The sequence below is a fragment of the Cheilinus undulatus genome, linkage group 9 (genome assembly GCF_018320785.1).
Source record: "Cheilinus undulatus linkage group 9, ASM1832078v1, whole genome shotgun sequence".
Taxonomy (NCBI): domain Eukaryota; kingdom Metazoa; phylum Chordata; class Actinopteri; order Labriformes; family Labridae; genus Cheilinus; species Cheilinus undulatus.
Genome location: NC_054873.1, coordinates 21735790 through 21754242, shown reverse-complemented (window position 1 = coordinate 21754242; position 18453 = coordinate 21735790). Strand labels below are relative to the sequence as shown.

Sequence of the window (18453 nt, the reverse complement as noted above, 5' to 3'; positions counted from 1 at the left end):
CAGCAACACGGATATTCAAAGTAGTAGAGAATCCTGAGAAATGATCGAGAAATGTGGTCGACGGTAAAAATATGACATGATCCAAAAGAAAGGTCTCAATTAAATCTCAGTGACGTGAGTGAGTCACAAAGCACGATTGTGTCCTGCTTTAGCCTCTAAAGCTCAAAACTGAAGGACTTCTCTCTGCCCGTCTCCCCTTTGATGCTCCAGGTGTGTGATAGCATCAAGAGAGTCATTTCACTACTTTGTTATTAATATTATCTCTGTTGTCCCACATTGCCATTCGCCTACTGTTCATCTGGAGCCAACAAGTGGAATCTTGTCACTTTTTCTGCCCCAGAAATGTTTCACTGAAGGAAAAAAACAAGTGTCTGCCATAGTTACTGGTCCAAACCAGGTTAGCTTACCTGCTGGTCATTGACATTCAATTTCAATATTTACATTTTCAAATGGGGTATAGTGTCAGACAACATTGTTTATATTGCTATAGTTTATATCAGTGTTAATTCAACATGAAAAAATATACATGCCAGTCCCAATGTTGAGTCTAATGGTGAAAAACCATCTTATTTCTATTTCTATTTTTTATTTAGGAGCATTTACAGTTTCTTTTTTGATGCAAGGAACAAGATCACATCCTAAACACCCAATATTGGGTAATTAGTGTTTTAATTATTTTAATTATTACCTTCGCCAAGGAGGTTATGTGATCACCAGGGTTTGTTAGTTTGTTAGCAGCATAGCTCAAAATGTTATGGATGGATCTTGATGAAATTTTCAGGAAAGATCAGAAATGGCATAAGGAAGAACTGATTAGATTTTGGGAGTGATCCAGATCACCGTCTGAATCCAGGAATTTTTTTAAGGATTCTTCACTATTGGGATATAGGGCTAATGGCGGAGGTATGCGCTCTCCGAGTGCTTTTCTAGTTGAACATAGATTGGGGGCTTCCCTTTTCACAAGTCATCTTCATCAGAGTCAGCAATTTCTATGATTCATTATCATTATTATGCCTGCATATTTTAGGGGTTATTAATCAGAGGTATTGCTTAAAAAAAAAAAAAAGACAAAACTTTAAAACACAAACAGCTTTATTCACATTAGAGTTCAGTTAAGTTCAATGTAACACTTCTAAGTTAGATATATTAATTTTTGCTTTCATGCAAAAAAAAGTTTTTTAAGGTGATACCTGGCAAATAAATCTTAATAAAAACAAAACTGGCAAGTAAATGGAATCATGAGAATAATACAGTTTTTTTTTTTGTAAAAGCAAAGTGAAGTTAAATAATACTGTCTTTTGGGAGGCGATAAGAGCCTTCCTTTGAAAGCTTTGAGGAGTACAGTGCATAAATAAAGTCATTATCAGCAGAAAGAGAACTGCATACAGTGTTAGTTATCATGTAAGATGTGGGAGAAGCTGAAGACACAGCAGAGATGTTTTTCAGGCATGTTGAGACCACAGGAAGCGATCACAGCGCTCAAGCATCGTCTGGATCATCGCTCTGAAACAAAAACAAAAATACTTTAGAAAGTAGAGAAGTAACAAAAACAGGGTGTATGTAGCTCTCAGTGGGTGCATGAAAGCCAGTTCTCAAGCACAGTACACGCAGTGTCACATCTGAACACGATTTGCTTCAGTATCTACCTTTCACCAAAGGATTTTTGGACAATTAAAGGAACCTTCTCCCTTTAAAAATCACAGAATAAAAGATCAAAACAGAAAAACCTCCAGCAATTAAAATGACAGAAACCAAGTAAAAAACCAAAGTAAAAAAACAGCATACATTTAGTTGATATTTAAAAAACAAAAGTACTATTCTAGATCTCCTTACTACTGTTGCGTCCATATAAGTTCAACAGGTTGACGCCCTGACCCACCTCTGCCTCTTCTCAGTGACTCGCAGCAGTTCACACACCAGTTTGGAGTGTGGTGAGAGGACCAGCTGCACTCCACACTCTTCCAGGACCGCCATGGTGCGGTCAGGTCCAGCTCTCTGAGCCAGCATCAGGGTCAGGCTCTCTGGGCTGATCCTCCCCCCGCAGTCTGCTGAGCCGTTAGACCAGCTGCTCCCGTTCACTCCTGTGAGCTGCTCCGAGTCGACCTCGGAGCTTCTCCGCTGACATAACTGGATCAAAAGCTTCCACTCCTCTAAGGTCTGGGGCTCAACACCTGAACGAGGGCAGAGAGAAATGTGACACCATGATGTTATTGCCTAAATGTGTTTGACGCCTGTTTGTTTTGGGAGGTAACTGTTAAACTGATGTCTGCTTGCAGTTAAAATCACAATGTTATCAAGGTAAAATATTACTTACCTGGACCTGTACTGATGCTAGTCTGACCTGTTATGAGCTTTGGATTTGAATCTTTTAAGTCAGGAGTGTCCACATTTTTTTTCACCAAGGGCTACATACTGAGGATGACTGGGTCATTTTGATAAACTTCACTTTAGTGTACTGAAGTTAGTAAAACAAGTTCAGTAGAGGTTTACAGAAAAAAACAGCCTCAATGACAACCTGACAGGGAAAACAGTGGACCACAAATCAGAGCTTGAGATGGAGCAGACAGTGAGCTCCATTTGCTGCTGTAATCCTTTTGTCTTTATCCATCAAGGAATTTACAAATATGAATCCAGATATTATTGTTTTGGTTGTCAATATGATAAACATTTATGTTGTCTCAATGTAGTCATGCAGAAAGCACATCAATTAATTCGTCTTGTCAAAATGTTTGTTTACAGAACTGACTCAGAAGCACCACCTAGAGGTCAAACTAAGTTTGGACACTCTTTTTTAGTTATTGTAAATCAAATTAAAAGAAGTGTTGAATAAACATAAGGAGTTAAGGGATTCCTTCACATTAGCATGACTACCCTGTTTCTTTAAATGTAGGATTATGACCTAATGAGGAAGAAAAGATGGTGAAAAGTAGCAGCAACCCCTGCCAGCCAGGTCTGCAAAGATATGGGTCACAAAAATGTAGTGAGAAGTAAAGCATCCACTTGCAGTATATATGGGATAGGAGGAAAATTTTAATCGCATAGGTGGTGTGCAGTGTGATGATGGTGGTTGAACTAGCAGCCATGACATTATGTCTTAACACTTTATAGTGCACTGGGATCGAGTCAATCCCAGCTTTTTGGATGAAAAATAGGTATTAAAATGTTTCTAAGTAAATCCTGACAAACATCATCACTTTTAGAGACTCTGAGACAGTTCAACATAATAATTCTGTCTCTTCCTCCTATGTGAAAGATTACCATCAGGTCCCTCGAGCAGACTGATGTCATCCAGCTGACAAATGGTGGAGAAGGCCTCTGTGCGACACTGCAGCTCACGGCAGAGGTAAAGGTAGCCCATCCAGTATCTACACACACATTATACAGAGGGTTGTGAAAATGTAGATACACAACTCCTTTGACTCAATAAAACTTTAGTTACCCGTGACTGCGGCAAGTCTCTGCCATCTTCTGCTTGGAGGAAAAGTCTGCAGGGAGACCGATGAGAAGAGACAGGAGGCGCCCGTAACCCCAAGTGAAACAATGAGAGCGCCACCTAGAGTCACAGAAATGTAAAATCACAGTTTATGCTTAACTCCATGTTCTTATTTTACCTCGTGATTGGCTGAATAGAGTCAAATAATTCTTATATTATCTAAGGTAACATCTGTGAAAAGTGTTTAAAGCTTCTGTGAGACACCTAGTTGTGATGACTTTGGTGCCCCAGGTGGATACACTGAGATGATCATGTCTTGCAAGTGTTACAAGTGTCTGTTGAAAAATCTGATTTTTTTTCTAATGTTCAACCTGCAACTCACAATGAATCCTTGGCAAAACCTTAAATTTGCTTTTAGTAGGCGATGTTTGTCAGCTTCACATCTACCTTTAGCAGCAGTTTCATTTCATTTACATCACATTGAGAAAACTACAGAAACGCTAACTCATCTCTCTGATTACATTGTTGTCAAAGATAGAGAGCCATTAGTATGTACTTCAGTCTGTTACAATACCAGCTACAAAGGAGGTTTACTTTATTCATAACTACCCTCTAGCTGAATAGCCACTAAGCTTAAGTTTAATGGTTAAGAATTAAAGATCATGTAAAGAACTTTAGAGTACAGTATGTCCATTTTGGTGATATTTGTGGACGAAGCAGTGCCAGTTTGATTCTTTGTTTGCTCTGTTTATGTTTCAATTGTATGTTTAGCACACACACAGAAATCCCTTGCTGTTGTTTGACAGTCATGTTGTGTAATTTATTCATAAAAATGTAGATATAAGGGCTGCTAAGCCAGCATAGAGCGACTCCCTACATGTGACATTTACCTTGCAGCGGTTTTTTCAGACATTAGCTGATGGTCTTGTTTATTCTTATGTGTCATTTAGAGGCACTAGTATTAATTCCAGCCAGTTTCTGAACCAGCTAGAATTTCTCACAGGAGCTTTAAAGTTATTTAAAAGTTTTTAGACACGCTTTAATTTTTTTTTTTAACACTAACAGGACCAGACCTGGGCTGTCCATCAGGGGTCAAGGTGTCAGAGTGCTGAGGGGCGTCATGAGTGAGCGCCAGCTCCAGCCAATCCTGTCTCAGTGATTCTGGTTCAAGAAGGGACTGTAAAAATGGTGACCTAGAAGAGGAAATCAAGGCAAACTTAATACAAAGGAATCAAGAGTCCTGTATTATCTTTTGCTGGGATATGAACTCAAAGACCCACCTGTGCCCCTCTGTTCGAGACTGAACCAGATTATCCAGGTAAGCTAGGAAGTGGCTCTGTTGAGCCATGGCCATGACATCTGCAGGAGTTATCGTGGGATAAAACTGGGAAAATGAACGAATGGCTGCCTCCCCATGTTTCTCATACAGCCTGGACCAGAGTAAATACACAACAAGGCTCACTACAACTGTGGTACCAGTATTTGATGATCATGTTAAAGAAAGCAGTGGTAGCTTCATGGGATTAGAGTCTTAGAAATTAGTTTTTGTTTGAAAAATGTTTACATCTATATTTTAAAAGAACAATTTATTGCTGGGTATACATTAAAGAGTAAAATGAACAATTTGCAATACAAATTAAAAGCATTTCACGTGTCTTAAGTTACTGATTGAAACCACTCCCATCTCAGTGCAAAAAACTGCACTCAAAGTCTAATATTGTTAGCTATGCTATTTCATCATATGCTTGTTCAATAGGAAATCAAAGTAATCTTACACAAGATAAAGGATTTTAGTAAGAAACCCGGCATTTTTCATTTAATCAAGTATTTTGAACCATAAATAAATGTTTGGCATTGTGACAAAACAACTAGCTTGAAATTTAATTTACATTTCAGCAATTTGTGAACATAGCATTTATGTGTATATATCTTATCTGAGCCTCCACTGACTCTTGTTACAAGTGTCCCATGCAGAGATGGGAGCTGCTCGCAGCACACAAAAATGTGCTCATAAACCTATTATACATTACACATTATAAATCTTCATCACTAAGTGGGAAACCAAGGGATACATCCCATGAGTTGAGAAATAAAGAGAGAGGGATGCAGTGCCACAAAATCAGAGCATAGACTTTATATAACATGATTTATCAGCAGACTTGACTAGCATGACAAGTCAGCATTTTTTCAATGTATCATATACCTGTAAGTATGACTATGTTTTTGTTACAGTGCTAATGAGTTAGCCTGTCGACGGCTTGCTAACAAACTTGGATGGTCCATCTGTGAGAAACCATGGCCCTCCTGGAGAAGTATGACCCAGGAGTGTGTGTGTGTGTGTGAACAGACCTGTGCAAGTGAGCAAGGAGAGGAGGTGCACTCCAGGGCTGAAGCTCTCTCATACTGCGCAGTGATCTCAGCAGATCCCCTCTCTGGATAACCTCGACCACCTTACTGGACTGAGTGAGATCTAAAAGGAGGGACAAAAAAAATCTGTTAAAATATGTTTGTAAAGATTTAACCTGACAAGAATAACAGGTGAATGGAAGAAATTTAAAAAGAGGGACTGGATCATGGAAACCATTTCAGAGGCAAGAAGCTGATTTCATTTAAAATGAAGGTAAAGGCCAAATGATTAAATTAACCACCTCTTGATATTTCACCTTCACACTTATTCTAGGGTCAGGAATCCTTTAAGATCTGCAGTGTACTTTTTCTTTTTCTTTTCTTTTTTTTTTAGCAGCAGTGCTTAAGGTTTAATATGTGGCCTTCTCTACATTTATTTAGCATACAGTGCCTATGAAAAGTATTCCCTCTTTGATGTTTTACTCTTTTATTGATTTTATAAATAAATCATGGTCAATAGTATTTGGCTTTTTTTTGCAAAAAAAAAATAAAAGACTAAAAACCTCTTTAATGTAGAAGTGAAAACAGATTTCTACAAAGTAATGTCAATAAACAAATACCTAAGGCAAAATAAGTAACTGCATAAATATTCACCTCCTTTAGAGTGTCTGACCGAATGCAACAGAGGACCAGCCACCTGGTGCTATGAGTCTAACAATTAGTGAAATGGGGATCAACTGAGTGCAGTGAATGTGTCTCAGGTGACTTTAGCATAGAGACACCTGTGTGTGGAAGGTCCAGTCACTGGTCAATCAGTATTCCTGGCTATAATTATACCATGAAGACAAAAGAACACTCCAAGAAACTCAGAGAAAAGATTACTGAAAAGAATAAGTCAGGGGATGGACACAGAAAAATCCCAAGGCTCTGAACATTGATCATCAAGAAATGGAAGGAACATGGCACATGTGTAAATCAGTCTAGATCAGGCCGTCCTCACAAACTGAGTGTCCATGCAAGAAGGAGACTAGTGAGAGAGGCCACCAAGACATCCATGACTTCTCTGAAGGTTACAAGCTTCAGCAGCTGAGATGGGAGAGAATTTGTGTACAATAGCTGTTCCCCAGGTTCTTCACCAGTCAAGCTTTGTGGGAGAGTGGCAAAGAGAAAGTCACTGTTGAAGAAAACTCATTAAATCTTGACTAGAGTTCACCAAAAGGCATGTGGGAGACTCCACTATCAATTGAAAGAAAGTTCTCTGATCTGATGAGACCAAAATAGTGCTTTTTGGCCATCAGACAAGACACTATGTTTGGCAGACACCAAACACTGCACATCACCACAAACACACCATCCCCACTGTGAAACACGTTGGTGAAATCATCATGCGGCGGAGATGCTTCTCAGTAGCTGGCCCCTGAAGGCTTGTAAAGGTAGAGGGTAAAATGAATGCAGCAAAATATTGGAAAATCCTGGAGGACAATCTTATTCAGTCAGCAGGAGAAATATGGACTGGGAAAGGATTTATTTTCCTGCGTAAGCTACACAGAAATGGCTTAAAAACATCAAGGTGAATGTGAGAATTTGTGGCTAGACTTGGAAAGGGCTGTTCACTCCCAATCCCTGTGCAACCTGACAGAGCTTGAGCAGTTTTGCAAAGAAGAATGGAGTACAATTGTTTTGTCCAGATGTGCAAGCCTGACTGAGACCTATCCACACAGACTCAGTGTTGTGATTGCAGCCAAAGGTGCATCTACTAAATACTGACTTGATAGTGTAAATATTTATGCAGTCACTTATTGTATCTTACATATTTTTGTTTAATTGACATTAATTCGTAGAAATCTGTTTTCACTTCGACATTTTGCTTTGTTAGGAGAAAAGTGTATACTATGATGGAAACATCAAAATATTTATGTTACAAATGGTTTAGAGAGGTATTGTCACTGAAATGGATCTGATTTAAACTTAAACTGAAAACGTTTTGTTAACTTCACAGAGCCCAATGGGTGATATCTTTACTATACATTTTAGGCAGACTTTTTAATGAGATTAGATATTCTTTCTGCATTCTTTCTTGTCACATTATGCCAGCCCAGCAGTACATTTTCTCTTAACTTCTTAAAACTTTTTTCCAACATATTTTTCCCATAATCCAGGATTGAAATCATAAAAGAGTTTTAAAGACAATGTCCTGACCTAGCATGGCCTCAATGAAGGAGCTCTGCACCTCCGGCTGCTCCTGATAACACAGCAGACACATCCTCCTCACTCGCTCTTGGTCCAGTAGAAAGAAGTAGCGCCGCAGGAAAGTTGTGCATCCCAGCCCTTTCTGTTCATTCTCCTGCTTTCTAAAGCAGCTCAGCTCTGTGTACAGTGTGGCCAGCTGTGTGAGGTTAACCAGGAGATCTGAAGGTACGGGCTCAGGAGTCACCACTCGCACAGGTTCTTGGGGGGTTGCCCCAATTACAACCTCGGCCTCTGTCTCAACAGAATCACATGGCTTTTCTTTTTCTGCAGGCTCAGGTGCTTCGTCTTTCTTCTCCTCTGTCATGCTCTCTGTTGGTTCCTCCGACAGCTCCTCTTGTTGCTCTGAGCTTGTATTTAGATAATCTCTCTCCCACCTCTCCTCTCCTGGCCCATCGGCATTTGAATCACCAGCAGCGACTAGCCCAAGCTCTACAGGTCCGAGTATTCGCTCCAGCACTGGCAGCCACTCCAGCAGAGTTTCACCCAGGCAGACTGGATCCAGTAGCACCCAGGGATCCTGGATTTGAGAGCTGATGAAAAAAAATAAAAATAAAAAGAAATTTAGTTCCTAGTTTAGTTAGCTGGAAAGTTTGCAAATTGCAGTGCAGAACTTACATAGCTCGCTCTGTTGCTGCTCGAAGTTCCTGCATGTCAGCTTCTGTGTTTGGCATGTCGTCATAAACTCTGTGACAATACACTGAAGTCAGTAATTTTATCAGGTTTCCTTTGTGTGAATTGTTTTATCAACACACAGGCAGTAGAAGTTGTTCTCAGTCCGAATAAGCACTTACTCATTGTCTATTTCCTCTAAGTAGGGCGCTGTAGTAGCTGATATTTCAGACTGCCCACCTTCTCTAAATTCAGGGCGCTGCCAGAGCTCAGAGTTCATCTGGAGGGTGTTGATCTTCTCTGTTGTCTTCTTAACAAAGCTCGAAACACTGAGACAAAGAAAAACAAAAGTAAAGCAAACTATCATGGGTGAAACTTCATCAGATAGGTTTACAATCTGATGGCCAACGATGCATACTGAATCAAAAACATTGAAGAATGTGATGCTTGGAAATGAAATGTAACATTAGTCTACAGAGATGGTCACGAAGGATCTTCAAAAAATAGACACAAGCCTTCTGTGTAAAGGGGAAGTAGGCTGTTAAAAAGCACAGCTGTGCTTGACTGGTGTGCTATTACTAGGAGTTTCAGTCACTGTGGGAATAGATATTGAAGAAGTGCAACCCACATAGTTTGATTTAAGTTAAATCTCAACAGTTTCGGGGTTCATTACATGAAGTGTAGTGTCACATTCTTCCATCCTAAAGCTTTGAGCATATCCGTGTGTCATTTCTCTGGATGATCACCTGTCTTTGACAGCCTGCAGTGCGATGCGAGGGGGTTTGGGGCGGAATGAGAGGGGGAGGTGGAACTGCAGGCCTTGCTCAGATCGTTCAGCCTCCAGACGCTCACTGCTCTGTGGATCTAAATGAAGATGGGGGCAAGAGCCAGAGGAAAAAACACAGATGGATGGAGCACTGAGGGCGAATGATGAGTAGCAGAGGACAAAGTGCAAGCAGATGGAGCAAAGGGGCCAAACACCACTGTACAGAGAATGTAAATCATAACATAATGCATAAAAACAAAACAGAATGGTGATATGTGTGGGATACAGTGGAACAGACAAGAAATTAAGAATTAACCGTGTGATTGTATTTGCAAAGCTTTCAAGGCAAATCCAGCTAGGGCATAGCAACGCTGTGTCTTCAAATCAGCAACAGATTCATTTCTTGGCAAACACACAAGACTTTAGCAAAATCAAGTAATCATAAGATCATCATGAAAAAACTGATGAAATTCAAGAGTAAAATTATTCTCTGTTTTATTTTGATAAATCTATGGGTACTTGACAGCACAGTTATCTTGCTCTGCATGATTGTATTTGTTATTATTCTATGTTAACAGTGGAGTACAAAATAATTTCACTCTCGTTTCACGCATTAAAAAATTTAAAGATTAGAAAAGTCAGAGCAGGAGTTTGATCCTGCTACACACAGAGAAAAGCACACATTCAGAGAAAAGGAAGAAAAAGAATTTTTCGATTGTTAACTCTTTTTATGTTCCTTACTTCCTGTGTTTTAGTCAGTGTTGGATTGTCTAGTGTTTTTAGGTTCAACTGAGAATAGAGGGAAAAAAAGACGTATTCGTTTTCAAAGTAGAATTTGAAATACTTATTTACAAGCTAAAGAGTCTATTTTGACAGAAAACATTAATTTGTTAAACAATCTTTTGAGACAGCAGACTTTTTTTTAATGAAGGTATTAGTTTCATCTAGCAGCTGATGACCTCTTACCATGATCCGCCAGATCTTCTTCTTGTACAAAGCTGAACTCTTTGAGCCGCTCCTCTTCAGACACAGAGGGATTGATGAGGGAGCCCGTCTCTTCATCAGACTGGCTTCCCCTGCGACTGATCACACGGTAGATTCCACAGTCCAGGACGTTGAAGCTCTCCTGGATTTGAACATATTCAATATTAGTAGTTTAGAATTAAAACATTTATTAAAAGAAGCTGATAATGTAAAAAAAAAATAAGTATAACATGTGTCACTTATGTTCACACAGTGCTGCTCCCTTTAACTTAAAAATGCTCCAAAGGACAAAAATCTTGTTGCATTCGCAGACTTCATTCATTCAAGTTTTGTTAAACCCAGCTCATCTTCACCAAACACCCTGCTCACTGTGATGCCACTGAAGTACTTGCTGTTCATAGGTTGAATGGCATCAACAACAACAGCATCCAATGGGTCCCATAGTTACAAAAGAACATAAACTAGGAGGAGTATTATCAGTTACAGTGGTTGGCTGAACAGTTAAAGCACTAACATGTGAGGAGATGCTGCTTCTCCGGCTGCTGGAGGCGGAGTCCAGGGGCTCCAGTTTAGTGATGACTTCTTCCAGCTGGCCAATCAGCTCGAGGTGTGTGCTGGAACTGAGCTGGGACCGAAGATGTTCAAGGCGGTCAATTGGAATGGACTTCCTGGCCTGAATGATACAGGAACAGTTACGGAAAATTTTATTTATTTCCATTTAAAGCTGTGAGGAATTTTAACTGAGGAGATATGAAACAAATAGAAAAGACCACCGATGTCTCTTTATGACCTACAAAAACAAATGAGAAGATCAATTTGTTTCTACAAAGGTTTTAATGCCTAGAAATGCTGCGACAGGAAAGGTGTCAGACAGGATGAGATTACTCACATGCTGACAAAACATCCTGTTTCTTTCACAGTAATGATTCCTGATGAGTATTACATTTGACTGTTAAAGTACAACAGGGTGAGTTTTTTGTTGTAAAAGACACTAACAAGACAAAAACATTACAGAAATATAACTACAAAAACCAAGTGTTTCTTATAGAAACTTCAAGCTCAATATAAAGTCAGCTTGCACTTGTTTTGCACCAAAGCTAGGCATAATACTATTTCTGGTCAGTAGTAGGACCCATGTCTAAACCAGCACATTTCTGTGTTTTCTATGCTCAGACATCTGGATGTTATTCAACTGAGGTTGGGGTTTAATGATATCATTTTTACATTGCAATATACTCATGTGCAATGGTCCCCATTGCTGAATGTGCAATGTGGGTCAATGTAACTGCAGCCTTTCATGCTGCCAGTTGATTGTTTGTTGGAAGCCAAAAGTGCCAGATTTCTTTTTTTAATAGCAGGTAAAACCCACAGCAATCAGAGAACTTACCTCTTTGCACACAGTCTGTGTGTGCCTTGCATGTAAATAGTGTAAAGGTGACATCTTTGCCATCACAGATACAACAACATGACACTCAAGACCAATGCTCAACCAAAGCAGTGTATTCTGCTATTAGCCACACCTTGTCCTGGTAATTGTTTATTTGTTTCATAGGGGTTTGTCCATGAATTCAGATAATATCTTCAAGAGCTAAACAATTAAAAAGTGTAATTGCTCAATTTAAGATTTTTTTTTTTTAAAGATTTATTTTTGGCCTTTTTGCGATAGGACAGTGGATAGAGTTGGAAACAGGGGAGAGAGCGGGGAGAGACATGCAGGAAATAGTGCCACGGGCTGGATTTGAACCCGGGTCGCCTGCGTATATGGCATGCGCCTTAACCACTCGACTACCGGCGCGCCTCAATTTAAGATTTTGATGTAGATTAAAAGACAAAGGGAGATTTTTTTTCTGGTGTAACTTACTACATCAGCAGAAAAAATACTGCAAATAATTATTTTCCTCACTATCATTCAGCCCTATCTACCTGAGGTATGCTCTGAACCTTAACCTCGTGAACCGGGAAAGACAAAGGGTAGCACACTAACAAGTTAGCCCAGATAAGACAAGAATCTTGGTTACACTGTACATAGACCTGTTTCTTCATCAGTAGCAGCCGTCTTACCTTGCTGGTGGTGATTATGTGCTGGAACATACAACAGACCACAGCAGCCAGAGGCCAGGACTCTCTCCGGAGCAGCCGCTCAACACATCGTTCTGCAGATAACAGGGAGAGGTGGGACAGACGTCCACTGCCATGGAGACAGAAGAGCTCATTGCGATAGACTGCTACATCAGCCAAGTCTAATAAGGGAAAAAAAGTGTGAGTCAATACACAGTAAGCCAGACAAGAAAAATCTACTCTAGAATTATCAAATATTATGGTCTCAGCAATGATCAGACTTCTGGACTGCTTAAATCAGTTCCATATGAAAGTATTTCTTAGACCATAAAGACATATTTGAGGCTTGAGTGGTAACTAATAAATGGCTTTTTAAATCACAGTTAACAAAAGAGTTTAATAGAGCAGCAAATGCACCTTTGACTTCTGTCCATAAGAGCACCTGTCCATTCTGAGGTGTGAAGATATAAATAGCTGATTCAGTCCAGGTCAGCAGGTTTTGGTCTCTATAAAAAAAAAAGAATACATATATATTAAATTAATTGATACCATGCTAATGGACTTACAATATCCATTTTCATTCACAAAATGCCTCTAGTTCGGTACACTGCACATGATACAGTTCATGCTTGACAAGCCAATAAAACAAGATAAATGTGTATATTTTGTTAAGTTACCCCAAGTAAAGCAGTTTGGGAAAAGCAATGGACTGGGGTGTCTTCTGTCCTGGGTTATACTGAGGCTCATTTCTGGAGGCAAAAAGCAACAATGGAAGAAATAAGAGGTTGACCTCAAAAGAACATTTAAAGGCAAGAAAAATAAGTACCTGTAAGTGATGAGAGGTAGAGGAGGACAGGCCAGAAGCTGTTTGAACTGATGGGTGCTCAGAACCTCGCCATTGAAATTTGCCTCCCATATTCTAGATCCAGGGCGAGCACAGTACAGAAGGGGCGGCTGTCCAACTAATAACCCTCTGTTCTGAGGGAAAAAACAGGCTCCATACTCCCCATCACGCTCCTTGTTCCCAACTCGCCAGAACTTCTCTCTGAGGGCAGATAGAGAAAGAAAGATTCACAGGTGCTGAGAAACACAGTGGCAGCTGCTTTGTTAATCCAGTTTCATTTTCCTTAGCACATCAGTTGCACATATTCCTAAACATTCATCTCAGGAATGGAACTCTGTTTTAATGAGGTGAACTTTGATTGTATTTATTGTTATCTGCTAATACTGTTCAGGGTCAAATAAAATAACCTGTTCAATTTACATGCCAAGACTCATTTTTTTAAGACCATGACAAGAATCCTTAAGAATCCCCTTTAAAAAAAGCTCCATAACTACTTAAAAAAACTGTAATAGAACTTACCATTACACAAAGAAAGAGCATGGAAACCTTTTATTAGTTGGAAACATTTTTTTTCTCTTTGCCTGAACTGCCTCGACATCTGGTGTGTGAGGTGAGCAGGCATGCTGGTACTCACCTCTCTGTGTCACAGAGGTAACAGCGGCTCAGAGAAGATACAGTCAGGCGGCCATCTTGATAACCAAGCTGAACCACCCTGGAGTCCACCGTGGTGACGGTCTGAACAGGGAATATGACAAATGCCGACCCCTACACAGAAATCAGATGATATTAATCGATCACTAGATCTCTAGTTATCTGCATGAATGTCTTTATGCTTGCTGGCTCTTATTACATTATATGGAAAGAAAAGAAGGGTCACAGAAGTAATTTAAATGTCATCAGGCTTGAACAGAGGTCTGCTGATTTGATTGAGAGAGTGCAGAAGCACTCTAATGTAGATGCTGACACTTTTTTAAAGCTTTACTCTAAAGCTTAAGAGAAATAATTTCCCCTGTCAGCAGTCACTACCTTGCCTAGCTTGGAGGATCCTGCTCGGAGAAAGGAAACCTTGCCTCCAGCATCCCCAACAAAAACTCGAAGAGCGCTGGTGTCCCAGCAGAGCGCAGTGACTGCCTGACCTCTGTGTTCCCAGGACACACTGACCCTCTCTGGAGGACCTCGCCGCTCCAACTGAAGCTCCCACACAACAACCAGACCCTGACTGTAGCAGAGAAAGAAACAGCAAACACCATAAACAATACAGGCAACACACTAGACTACAAGGTGACACTTTATTTTAAGGTTAAATGCATTTCTTCACTTCACAGAGAGACTCTGACCTTGTTGCAACAGCAATAAAGTCTTCATCATGAGGGCAACATGCCACCTGAGTGATCCATCCCTCCTGAAGACAAGTCAATACAGGTTAGGAGTTCAGAAAAATCCATAAAAAGTGAATCAAACAGCACAACAATATTCCAGTCTGAACTTGTGCATGACAAGTAGAGTCATGTATCACCTTGTGAGTGAGGATGAGCCTTTGTTTCCAGCCCTCCCTCTGGATCAGGTGCAGCCCTCCTGCTGAGGTTCCTAATGCAAGCCACTTCCTTGACACAGCTAAACAGGTACACTGTAACACAAGACATATTCTGCCTCTAAAGCATCAATTTTAAAGATTTTAAAATAACAATTTGTGATATCTTTGCATTAAAATGTCTACATAAACTGAAAAATGACTACTCCTATATATTTTAGTCAGCTTTCAAAGACGGAGAATTTTCTTATGTTTCTAACAGTAATGGTATACTTCTTGTCATGGCTGTAACAGGCATATAAATTGCTGCTGTGAAAACACTGGATGTTAGATTAAAGACTGCTACACAAAGGCGTAAAATGCTACTGGAACTGCCCGTTCTGTTGCTGTGTCTTGTCCATGTTTTGTGCTGCTTATTTGTGATGGACCAAAATTATTTTCTCTCATCGACAGTGTGTTCTGTCACCCAAGCACCCCTATAATAGAATGAAACTCCATCCCTCTGCTGCTTACTTCCTGATTTGAATTAATGACTCGTAAAAACTACCCTCCATTTAAAGTATTTATCAAAAGTGAACCAAATGTTTTTGTTTCATGGAAGAATTTCACATAATAAGGGAGAAAAAGCGGCCTTCCTGGTTAACACAACAAGCTACTCTGGGATCACTCAAAGTTGTAACAATGAACGACACTTTTAACAGCTTTTCTCTTTCACTGTGTGAATTTCATCCATTAAACAAACACATTGGTTTATTGCTGTGCTATTTAGTAGTGTCCTGAAGTCAAAAGAAGAGGTAAGCAGTGATAGTTGGCAAAGCTGAGCATTGCATCTCTACTAATCATCTTGTGATATTGTTGTGATTGAAAACCCCCCTGAGGGTGGAAGGTACATATTGTGCATTTATGTGAGTGGAATTTAGTGCCAGTGTATGACTTACAAGCCCACTTTAAAGTATTGCTAATTCATGATTAGTTGAAAAAAATCAAATACCACAAATAAAATACATTATTTTAATAAAGCAATTACTCAGACATGTGATCATGAACCTACCTTCAGCCTGCCAGAGTCCAACCGCAGAGCAGAAAGAAGTGGGTCCAGGCAATCAAACTCTGCCAGTGCATGGCTGTAGTTCTCTGGCACAACTGGTACTGCAGGCATCTTCAGTGGTGATCGTCCACAACTGGGAGAGAACAAAACTGTCAATAAAGTATGACAGATACATGACTTTTGAAGTCATTATTACTCTTCTTCTAGACACACTATCAGCCTCAACTGTGCGACATTTGTCTCTACAAGGTGTGTACTTCAGTGTCCCCTCACACTCTACTTTACCAATCTAAAGGCCTGTTTTACAGGCTAACTTATTTATTTTAAGCTCTACATTTCAGTGGCAGACTCAGGATATTTGAGCAGCAGGGGCAAAATAATGAAAAGGCACCTGCTATGTGGTGTGTCCACTTAAAGGGCACCAAAGTGTGTCGAATTTTGTACATGTAAAGGGCACCAAAGTGAGCATTTTGTCATATTTTTTTTCAACTTAAGGGCACCAAAAGGGCATTTTGTCAATATTAGTCCACATAAAGGTACACTCTAGAGCAGTGGTTCTCAACTGGTCAGACATCAGCACACACCACCACCAGAATTTGTGACCCAAATTTTGAAAAATCTCCATCCATTGTAATTCATTTGGTAGAAATGTTATAGTTTGAACCCCAAATGGAACAAAACATAACTCAACAAAGAGAAAAGACTAAACATGTTTGAAAAGCAAATCACTACAGAAGGACATGCATGCATACATTTCTTTTACTCAATTTTCCCCAGAAATTTGGTTGAATTTCTTAAGGAATATCCTCTTAACTTGGGAAAATCTGTTTTGTTAGGCGATAAGGCGATAAGTAAGAAGACATCTTGAGAGAAAAACTAGTATTTACCAATCATCATTGGATAAACTGAAAAATAGCTGTATTAATTTACTACATGTCCACTTTGGGCTTCTGTACATGGACATTTTTGCCATTCTCTTGGCATGCTTACCCACTTGGAAGAGCTTCACGACCCACTTTGGGTCTCGACCCACCAGTTGAGAACCACTGCACTAGAAGGTAAACATCATGTTTATCCACCATAAAAGCATCAAAGAGGGCACTTTTGCTGTTATTTCAAGATAAGGGCACCGAAGAGGGCAATGACATGACTCTCTTGAAACGGTAGCACAGTAACTGTTAAACAGTCACACGTTGACGTTAATAACCGTCAACAAACTGATATTTTAAGGTTTGCTGCTCATTCATTCCAATAAAATATACGTGACACAATGGCCCAGTCAATTAACAAGCCAAGGCGACTGACAGTTATTGCAGGTTACAGTTCTTGTTAACAATAAACTGTTTTAAAGTTGTTTCGCCTCATCTAAATGGGTCGATCCGCTCCCCTCTACGGCAGTCTGCATCACGAGACCCGTCTGCTGACACTAATGCTAACATTTCAATCGAAAACTAGCCAGCAAACTGTAAACTGAATTCTAAATTTAAAGACAAGGTCTCTCTGACAACTTTTCTACACATACTGTTGGTTTATTAAATTTATAATAAATCCGTGCACTCTTTACAGTGCGTCAAATTGTCTGAGTCTCCGTGTACTTGCACTGACACGCTAGCAACCATGCTAATTAGCAGGACAGCGACGCTGCCACTCACTAAACTATTATCAGTTAAACTCACATAAAATCGGACTAAATCTCCAGCGTTAGCTTACCGCTTGTAAATCGGCTCCAGCCCGCTGCTTTACATCGTTGTTTTAATTTTAGAGCAGGAGAGTGAGTATCACACCGACACCAGGGCAGCCTGCCGACCTGTCACCGCTCTCCTCAGCTGATGTGTGGGCACTTCCTGAAAACAGCCGGAGAGGTGTCTGGACAGAGGATGCGATAATGAAAAGTGAAACCATTCACCCATGGTCTTCAGCAGCCGAAGTGGCGTTACAAGAAATACGCTGAATTCTACATGATGTTTATATATAACAATACCAGCATGTTTATCCTTGATACGTATTTCTATTAGACCATATCGATTTGTTTTGATAGAATGGCAAAAACTGAAATCCATTTCTTAAATGTTCTGAATTAGCATAAATTGCACGCCATTCTTGTACACTAAATGGTACAGTGTTGTCCATGTATTTGCACCATTTACACCAGTGGTTCCTAAAGAAGTCCAGCCAAAGAACCCACGTGACCCAAATTTTAAACCCGTTTTATTTATATGAGAAATTATGCAGTTTCTATCTGAAACAGTCCTCTTATTGGCTTCACTCCTATCACTGGGATTTTAGTCCCATTTGTCATAAAAGAAAAATACTACAAAAACTCGCAGTTTTGTATTCAAGTTCAGCATGGCATGTCTTGTTATGCTAAACTGGCATCATATATTCAAACTCTACACTTCTACTTACCTAGTATTTTAATGGCAGATGAGCATCGGCTACCTTACCATCTCCCTGTTGAGCAGTAAAAACATTTTTTTCATTTCTAAGCGCACACCCACGACCCATCAAAAAGACTGTGTGACCCACTACTGGATCCTGACCCACCAGTTGAACCATGGATTTAGACAGTATTAGCCTACAAATG

The 18453-nt window shown here is 39.9% G+C and overlaps 1 protein-coding gene across 1 annotated transcript; it reads right to left on the bottom strand.

The window, feature by feature from the left end:
* Nucleotides 1-1074: 1074 nt before the first annotated feature.
* Nucleotides 1075-17715, bottom strand: hps5 (HPS5 biogenesis of lysosomal organelles complex 2 subunit 2). Its single transcript, XM_041796697.1, has 23 exons — nucleotides 17580-17715; nucleotides 15873-16002; nucleotides 14807-14917; nucleotides 14628-14692; nucleotides 14317-14509; nucleotides 13925-14055; nucleotides 13273-13491; nucleotides 13124-13195; nucleotides 12864-12952; nucleotides 12450-12628; nucleotides 10903-11061; nucleotides 10371-10530; nucleotides 9385-9502; nucleotides 8821-8967; nucleotides 8645-8713; nucleotides 7979-8559; nucleotides 5783-5903; nucleotides 4714-4863; nucleotides 4507-4626; nucleotides 3440-3553; nucleotides 3259-3365; nucleotides 1880-2171; nucleotides 1075-1503 (listed from the first exon to the last, which is right to left on the bottom strand). The coding sequence occupies exons 2-23, from the start codon at nucleotides 15978-15980 to the stop codon at nucleotides 1443-1445; spliced, it is 3366 nt and encodes a 1121-aa protein (XP_041652631.1). The 5' UTR covers nucleotides 15981-16002; nucleotides 17580-17715; the 3' UTR covers nucleotides 1075-1442.
* Between the last annotated feature and the right edge of the window lie 738 nt (nucleotides 17716-18453).

What these genes read in the sequence shown, in the direction of transcription:
- hps5 (XM_041796697.1), bottom strand. Translation starts at nt 15,980, where the DNA reads ATGCCTGCAGTACCAGTTGTGCCAGAGAACTACAGCCATGCACTGGCA. An exon ending in GATCCTCCAAGCTAGGCAAG is followed by an intron (nt 14,056 to 14,316) that starts GTAGTGACTGCT and finishes ATTTCTGTGTAG; the next exon opens with GGGTCGGCATTTGTCATATT. An exon ending in CTTATGGACAGAAGTCAAAG is followed by an intron (nt 12,629 to 12,863) that starts GTGCATTTGCTG and finishes TTCCCTTATTAG; the next exon opens with ACTTGGCTGATGTAGCAGTC.